General features: G+C 42.3%; 1 protein-coding gene across 1 annotated transcript in view; it reads right to left on the reverse strand.

Annotated features, from left to right (window-relative positions):
• Positions 1 to 8,407, reverse strand: part of si:dkey-34d22.1 (discoidin, CUB and LCCL domain-containing protein 1) — a 137,794-nt gene extending 129,387 nt beyond the window's left edge. The window contains exon 1 of the mRNA XM_043717282.1: positions 8,221 to 8,407. Within this exon, the coding sequence (XP_043573217.1) occupies positions 8,221 to 8,326 (106 nt within the window). The 5' untranslated portion in view covers positions 8,327 to 8,407. The remainder of the gene's footprint in view (positions 1 to 8,220) is intronic.
• Positions 8,408 to 9,496: the final 1,089 nt, after the last annotated feature.

Here is a 9,496-nt window from a genome sequence, read left to right on the forward strand (position 1 = left end):
TGGACATTTTGCAAGATGTCACCATCTATTTCCCTACAATCTATATCTTCCATATTCTTTTCCACAGTAAATACTGATGTAAAATATTCATTTAGTATCTCCCCCATTTTCTGTGGCTCCACACAAAGGCCGCCTTGCTGATCTTTGAGGAGCCCTATTCTCTCCCTAGTTACCCTTTTGTCCTTAACATATTTGTAAAAACTCTTTGGATTCTCCTTAATTCTATTTGCCAAAGCTATCTCATTTCCCCGTTTTGCCCTCCTGATTTCCCTCTAAAGTTTACTCCTACTTTCTTTATACTCTAAGGATTCACTCGATCTATCCTGATCCCATCTGATCTAAGCTAATTAATAGCTGCTTTGGAGATAAGATGGTAATACGGAACAACAATGGACCTCAGAAAGGGTGCACCCCCACATTAATGATAAGCTCAGTCCATTGATGCTAATCACAGTTCAGCAAATAATCTGAGCATGTTGAATTTACTCTGTGTATTGATGCGTAATTCTGCTAGCAGTGATTTTAAAAAAGGAGAACGTACATATACAGACTGCACTTGTAGAATGTACATGCAGAGCATTTGAAGTTATTTGGCCGTGTCTCCAACTGATTGGAAGGAAGGGCATCATGTTGTCTGTATTTGTTGGTCTACATTGTCTCCCAGTTAAACAACAAATTTTCTGGTCTTCAAATCTCCCCAGGACCTCACTCCCTCCTTTATCTTTCACATCCTCCAATCCTACCATCCTTGGAGATCTTGGCCCTCCTTCAGTTCTGGTCCTTTGATCATCCCAATTTCAAATGCTTCAGCTCGCACTCAGAATCCCCTGGCTCCAGTTCTGAAATTCCTTCTTTTAATCTTCTCAACTTCTTAAGACCTCTTTCCTCCCTTAAAAAGGTCCTTAAACAGACCTCTTTTGATCCATCTTTTGTTCCCTTCTGAAGGAAAACAGTGAGAATGTTACTGGGAGAAGCAATCCAGAGATTAAGGTTAATGCTCTGGGGATCCCATAACAGCAGATGGTGACATCAGAATTCAATTTTTAAAAATAATCTATAAACTAAAGCTAGCATAATGGTGACCATGTAAGCATTATCAATTGTGATTAAAATAAAAATCATGTGTATTAGGGAAGGAAATCTGCTGTCGTTATCAGGTCTGGCCTACATTTGGCTCAAGATTCACAGCAATGACTCAGACAAACAACTCAAGTGCATCAAACTGCTACAAAGTCTAAACAAAGGACTGGACCATCAGGATTCATCGAACATCAACCTTGCTAGTGGAAACAACAAAGGCAAACTCAGACCGGTCAACCCTGCAAACGCCTTCTGGGTACTTGTGTCAAACAAGGGAGATCTGTGCCACAGACTATTCAAACAATACCATAGCATCATCATTATTCTCACTATGTCAGACCATTAGGACAAACCCATAGAGATAGTGAAACAGTTGGATCAAGTCAGGAAGGAGTCTTCCTGTGGAGTCTTCAACTTTGACTCCAAATCCTATGAAGCCCTGTGGCATTAGGGAAACAAACATCAGGATTTTCCTTGCCTATCACCTGCTGCCCCTTCCCCATTCCCTGGCCTCAGCTGATCAATCAGCACTTCTCCATGCTGAATACCAATTGGAAGGAGAACTGAGGCTAAGGCATAGAAGGTGTTCAGAGAGTGAGGGATTTCAGTGTCGTCCACCACCAGTGGTGACTCAGTGGAACCACTATTGGCTGAGCTGGTTGGATCCTTCAGCTGCTAGACAGGATGTGTAGCAGGTAGTGAGGAAGCCAAAAGGGGAGAGAGACTTACTTGACTTCTTCCTCAGCAAATTATCTGTTGCATCTATAGGAACTGCAGCAGTGACCACCAAACAGTCTTTGTGGAGACAAAGTCTCATTTTCTCATTGATGATGATCTCCACCTTGTTGTGTGATACCATTGCTGTGCTAATTGAAATAGTGTTCAAACAAATCTAGCAATTCAAACTTGGGCATCCATGAGACACTGGGCCAGCAGAAGCAGCAGTATTGGGAAATTAAACAATTAACTGGAGGAGAAGGCTCCAAAAAAATATCCTCACCCTCAATAATGGAAGAACCCAGCACATCAGTGCAAAAGAGAAGGCTGAAGCATTTCAGCTGAAACAATCTGGAGCTGGATGATGGTAATCCATCTTGGGCTCCTCCAAAAGTGCCCAGCCTCAACCGCCAGGCTCAGCCAATCTGATTCACCAACATGATGTTCGGAAATTACTGAAGACACTGGATACTGCAAAGTCTGCGGGTTCTGATAACAATACAGCACTGCTATTGCAGACGGCGATAAAACTAGTTGTGCCCCTGGCCAAGCTTTTCAGTACAGTTGCGACACTGACATTTACCTGACAATGTCGAAAATTGCCCAGATTGTGTCCAGCAGGAGAAATCTAACCTGACTAATTGCTGTCCTATCAGTCTCCTCTCAATCATGAGCAAAATGATGAAGGGGTTGTTCAGAGCTCTCAAGTGGGTCTTGCTCACCAATAGCCTGCTCACTCACTCTCAGCTTGGGTTCTGCCAAGGCCACTCAGCTCCTGACCTCATTACAGCCTTGGCACCGACATGGTCAAAGGAGATGAATTCCAACAGTGAAGTGGGAGTGAGATCCCTGGACACCAAGGCAACGTTTGACTGAGTGCGGCATAAAGGAACTCAAGACAGACTAGAATCAAACACAGTTGTTGTTGAAAAGTGTGGTGCTGGAAAAGCACAGCAAGGTCAGGTAGCATCCGAGGAGCAGGAGAGTCGATGTGTCAGGCCTAAGTCCTTCATCAGGAATGGGGGGTGGGGTTGGGTGGGTAAAAGGGGACTGAGAGGTAAATAGGCAGGTGGGGGGGGGGGGGGTGGGATGTAGCTGGGAAGGGGACAGGTAGGTGCAGGTTGGGGGGGGGAGGGGTGATGACAGGTCAGAGCAGAGGGTGGAGCAGATGGGTTAGGACCCTCCCCTCCGACCTACATCACTCGCCCACCTGCATCTACCTATTGCCGCTCAGCTACCTTCTCCTCTCATTTATCTCAGTAACCTCCCCCCTCCATTCCTGATGAAAGAACCCGAAACATCAACTCTCCTGCTCCTTGGATGCTACGTGACCTGCTGTGCTTTTCCAGCACTGCACTTTGACTCTGATCACCAGCATCTGCAGTCCTCGCTTTCTCTCTAAAAAGAAAGGCAATCAGGGTAAACACTTCACTGATATGAACCATTACTTGTGGTTGTGGCTGTTGGGGATCAATCATCTCAGTCCCAGCATGTCCCTGCAGGAGTTCCTCACAGCAGTTTCCCAGGCCTAAGCATCTTGAGCTACATCAATGACCATCCATCCATCAAATCAAAAATAGAGGAAATTCACTGATCATTGCCAGCACCATTTGCCAGTCTTCAGATACTGAAGCAGTCCATGCCCAAATGCAGCAAGACTTCGACAACATCCAGGCTTGGGTTTATGAGCGGCACTCATGCCACACAGGTACCACTCAATGACCATCTTTAGCAAAAGAAAATATAACTATTGCCCCTTGGCTTTCAATGGCATTGATGTATATTGCACTTTTAACATCCTGGGGATTACTATGGATGGGAAATTGAACAGGATTGGTCATATAATGTCTACAGCTACAAATACAAAATCAGAGGGTAGGAATGCTGTAGCAAGTAACTTCCACCTGACTCCCCAGTATCTGTTCACAATCCACAAAACACAAGTCAGGTGTGATGGAATACTCGCTGCTTTCCTGGATGAGTGCAGCTCCAACAACACTCAAGAAGCTCAATGCCAGCTGAAGCAAAGAAGCAGAGTAGCACTCCATCCACCACCTTCAACATGCACTCCCCTCACCACTGATGCACACAGTCACAACAATGTATACCATCTACAGGATGCACTACAGCAACTCACCAAGACTCCCTTGACAGTATCCTCTAAAATTACAACTTAAACCACTTAAATAGACCAGTTCCCCTTCAAGTCACACACTATCCTGAATTGGAACTGCTTCGCCTTTCTTCCTTGTGGAGTCAAACTTACTTTCCAACAGCACTGTAGGTGCATCTACACCACAAGGGCAGCAGTGATTCGAGAAGGCAACTCACTACCACCTCTTCTAGGACCATTAGAGATGGATGGTAAATGCTGATCTAGCAAATGGTACCCATATCCCATGAATGAATTTGAACAAGTGCATCATGTTACATTATGTGCTTAAGCTAAAACTTTGTTGGACAGTACTTCCTTGGAGCGTCTTGGGATATTTTATTGTATTCAAGGTGCTACAAGTTGTTATTCTAATAAATTTGAGTTAAAGTTGTCCAACTAAATTGAGAGAGCTCCCACAGTTGGATTTGATGCAAACAGTTTTGCTCAGAAATATCTGTCATGGTCGATGTTACAGGGAGAAAGTGAGGACTGCAGTTCAGGGTCTGCAGGCTGGAGATTAGAGTCAAAAGTGGGCTGCTGGTAAAGCAGAGCAGGTCAGGCAGCAACCAAGGAACAGGAGAATTGATGTTTCGGGCATTTCCCTGATGGCAGATGTTCTAACTTGGTTGCTTCAAGCAGTTGAAGAGTGCAGACATTTCTATTGATGGATGCACAATTGAAAGTATGGGTGGTTGTTTGTTCATTTTTAGAATAGATTGTGGATTTTTCATGAATAAATATATGGTGTTTATATATAGTCTTGGCATCAACGTGTAGCAAATACATTGACACTAAAACTGACTAAACTACAGAACATTGTGAACACAGCCCAGGCCATCAGGCAAGCTAACCTTCCATCCACTAACTCCACTGATACATCTCAATACCTCAAAAAGGCAGCCAACATTATCAAAGACCCTTCCCACCTGGTTCTGATCTTTCCAACCTGTTCCATAAGGCAGGAGGCACAAAATTTTACCAAGAGGTTGAAGAACAGCATTTTCCCTACTGTTATTAGACTTCTGAATGGGCCTCAAATTTCATATATAATGTTGATCTTGCTTTTTATGCTGCTTCTTTGCAGCTGTAACTTTGTATTCCGCGTTCTGATCAATCACTCTGATTTTTGTATATGATCTGCCTGTATTGCATGCGAAATAATACTTTTCAATGTACTTGGGTACTTATGACAATAAACAAATGAAATCACATCAAATCAAAAATCTCCATAAATAGGAGGGTGTAGATTACCAGTACTGGAGACAAAAAGTAACTTCAAACTTGTCATTTGAACTTGAGTTCGGCAATCATAGTTTATGATGATACCTATCCTCCACACTAATGTAATACTCTTTTCAAGTACCCATTGACACCAAATAAATCAATTCAGAAGACTCCCCTTATGTCCTGCCCAAGTCACTACTATCAACAAATTCCCTAATTCTCCACATCTCCCAGACTCTTGCAATTTTAAGGATTCCCAATGATCAGTTATAAGTCCATTCTGTTCAATGTTGCACTTGTCACTTGAGCAGAGAAGTAACCACTGCCAAATTAAAGCAACTTTTTACAAAATAATAGAAATAAGTGAAATATTCATATAATACAAATAAGCAATTCTCTCATACACTAAGAATTTCAGATAAATAAGCAGAGAAACATGTTCCAGTCAGTCAAGAGAACCATAAATCCCTACAGTGTAAAAACAGGCTATGGAGTCCACAGCAACCCTCCTAAGAGAATCCCCCCCAGCCCTAACCCATCCCATTTCCCATGGCCAATCCACCTAGCTGCACATTCCTGGGCAATGTAGCATGACCAATCCACCCTAACTTGTACACCTTTGGACTGTTGGAGGAAACTGGAGCACCCGAAGGAATCCCACACAAACACAGGGAGAATGTGCAAACTCCCCACTGACAGCTTGAATTGAATCAGGGTTCCTGGCACTGAGACAAATATCTTGGTGTTTCTAACATTTTCTGAGTCTCAGTTCTGAGGAAGGGTCACTGAACCTGAAACATTATCTCTGGTTTCTCTCCACAGATGCTGCCAAACCTGCTGAGCTTTTCCAGCAATTGCTGTATTTATGTCTGATTTACAGCATCTGCAATTCTTCTGGTTTTTATTTTCTGAGTTATGTGTGATGTCAGTCCTGCATCATCCTCAATATTACCAAACCCTGGACAGCTCATTATGTTCCACAAAAATCTTTCAAACTCAGACTGATTGCAACAAATGACTGATTGTAATTATATATTGCTTCAACTCTGATAAGTGTTACAGAAATTCAAGTGTAACCTCAAAAGGAAGCACCCACTTTCCACAGGTCCCCACTCTCAATACAATGTCTTATGCCAAGCCAAAACTTCTGTTTTCTTCAACACGCTCAAGTCTATGCGCAACTTGAAAATTGCTCCCAGTTCAGGAAAATTGTTTCCTAAAATCTCATCGACAATCCTGAATAAAGGACAAGACATACCAGACTATTTGATGGACAACATGGAGAGGCAATATCCTAGTGATATTGTTGTTGGACTGTTAATCCAGAGACCTTGGTAATGTTCTGTGGACTCCTGTCATGGTGGTGTTTGAATTCAGGAAAATAGGAATCGGGAATTAAGAGTGTAATAATGACCATGAATCTATTGCCAATTGTTGGAAACACCCATCTTGTTCACTAATGTCCATTAGGGAAGGAAATCTGCCATTTTGACTTGGTCTGGCCTGCATATGAATCCAGACTGGTTGTCTCTTAACGACCCTCTGGGTAATTAAGGATGGCCAATAAATGCTGGTCGAGCTAGCACTGACCTTCTCTGTAAATGAATAAAAGGAAACCCATCTTTATCATTACCTTTTGCAGCTTGGTTCTAACTTACTAATGATGTGATCATCATTCCCAAAACCTTTTTCCCTGATCTACGCTGTCTTCAAAAATGTATCATTCTACATTGTCTTCATCCCTATAATAGCATATAATTATGAAGTACTGTTAACCATACAAAATGTCCCAACCTTGACTGTATCCTTTCACTAGGAACTTTAGTAACTCACCACAGTTTTAAGTATTGACAACATTGAAATAATGTTGTGGCTATTTTTAAGATTAAGAAACCAAAGTACAGTCAAGTGATGCAGAGAACTTTGAGTGAACAGATAGATGAAGAAATCTGGACTTTCACAGTCTGCACATTGATTTCTAATGCTCTTAATCACACAATGAAACAGGAGTGTAACATTTGAACACAGTATACAGCCAATATCAACTTATTGTTAGAAAATGAACAATACTTCAGTGACTGAATGAAAAGTAGCATTATAAGATTTTCTCCTTGGTGCCACAATGGACCTTTAAAGATTGTATTTTTTTAAAATGATAAAAAATTACTTCAAGCGGCCATTTCAGAAAATCAAGTTCTATTACAACAAGATTCAGAAAAAAAACCCAGCCCCCCCTCCCCCCGCCGATCAATTACAAAAATACATTTTGTGCTTTCATTCTTAAGCAGGTCAGGACGAGTTAAGGACTAACAATGTGAACAGCGCAACATCTCCTGAACGACTGACCCAAGGGAGAACTGCATTCTCTTCCCATCACAGACGACTGCAAATTATTAAATGCATCAGATTTGAATTACAAGTACCCATACCAGCCAATTTGCTTTTGGCAGAGGAAGAACTGACAGTGGAAAGTTGCTTCTTTAAATAGTTTCTCACAGTATGAAGCGGAAATTGTGGCAATCATTAATTGTCACTGGTAATGATATTAATCGTGATAATTACTATGTATGGAATAAAATAAATGTATCAATATATAGATACCGGGGTAGATGGGAGTCATGTCAGAAAGAAGAGGGGTTGAACCCAATTCGCTAAAAATCAATCAAGATTGGTGTTGGAAGGAATTTACTGAATTTACTCGAAATTTAGCCCTTCAATGACGCTAACTTTATGTAATGCTCTGCTGCCAAACGATTAATTTGAGGACAGATTTACAACAAATTCCGTTGCTGCTCCTGCTGTTCAGCTGACTCCCAAATGATCTTCTACTACAACTTCAGAGTAAAACATAAAGAAGACTGCAGGTTAATCATTAATTTCCTGAAATCTGCTTATTTGCCCTTTTGAACGGTGCACACACACACAAAGTTGCAAATAACATCAGCCTACAAACATTCTGGATTCATGTTTTGAATGTGTGGAAAAAATACTCCTTTCTCTCTCTCTCTCTCTGCACGCAACTTCAGCTGGAAGTGGTCACTTACCCTGCTGTGCTTGTACAAGGTTTCTCCTGACGGCCAGGAGGCTGAGGGTAGTCAATAACGTGAGCTGGAGATGCAGCTCTGATACAAGGTGAAGTGACACAGACATGTTTCGCCAGGCACAGCGCTAAGCACCGTCTAATATTCGGCTGTCGGAGCGATTTAATGGAAGGCAAAACTACCAGCCCGAGCAAATCCACCCCTCCCTCCCCAGCCTTCTCCCTCTTATTGGCCCTGAACATCCAAGGGGACCCTACGAATGGCTGCTCTCTCTGTCAATCATCCAGGGAATGTATTTCGGATGTGTGCGGACCCAAATAAGGGCAGGAGTAACAATTTGAGGAGACTCTCCCAGCAGTGACATAAGGGATGAAGGGCTGTCAGAGATGGGGCAGGAAAGTGAACCAGCTCCAATATCTCTTGCACATAAACCAAATCTACACTGGACTTTTCAGCGTTTTTTTTCCCCTTAATATTTCTATTCATTTTCCGTGTAAAAAAAAGACACAGATTAAAGATTAGGTCAGAAGTCACAGGACACCAGGTTATAGTCCACCAGGTTTATTTGAAATCACAAGCTTTTGGAGCGCTGCTTCACCTGACGAAGGAGCAATGCTCCAAAAAGCTTGTGATTTCCAATAAACCTGTTGGACTATAATGTGAGGTCCTGTGACTTTTGATTTTAGTCCAACACTGGTGTCTCCGCATCATTAAAGATTAGAATGGAGAAGGCTGAGGGTTTTTCTGAGTGTCATTGAAAGGTTAGATAGGGCAAAACCTTTCCCCCCAGAATAAAGTGGTCAGTAACCAGGGGGTACAGTTTAAGGTCAGGAGTAGAAGGTTTACTGAGGATTTGAGGAAAGTTCTTTTCATCCAGTGGGTGATCGGTGTCACTAGAACTCACTGACTGAAAGGGTAGTAAAAGTGGGAACCCTGAAGACATTTACAAACTACTTATTTGGGCACCTACAGTGCTGTAGCTTTTGCATATTTAAAGCTGTGATAGATGTTTGATCAGTAGGGTTATCAAGAGTTATGGTAAAAACGCAAGAAAGTGGAAGTGAGGAGTGTTGGATCAATCCCGATCCTATTGGATGGTGGAGCAAGCTCAAGGGGCTGAATGGCCTACTCCAACTCCTGTTTCTAATGGTCTTATACAAGGGCATGGACTAAGTGCTGGGAAATGGGATTATTATGTTTGATCGCTGGCAGGGGCATGTTGGGCCGAAGGGCCTTTTTCCATGCTGTACAATACTGTATAACTCTCTATGATTCTAAA

This window comes from Chiloscyllium plagiosum, chromosome 27 (genome assembly GCF_004010195.1).
Source record: "Chiloscyllium plagiosum isolate BGI_BamShark_2017 chromosome 27, ASM401019v2, whole genome shotgun sequence".
NCBI lineage: Eukaryota > Metazoa > Chordata > Chondrichthyes > Orectolobiformes > Hemiscylliidae > Chiloscyllium > Chiloscyllium plagiosum.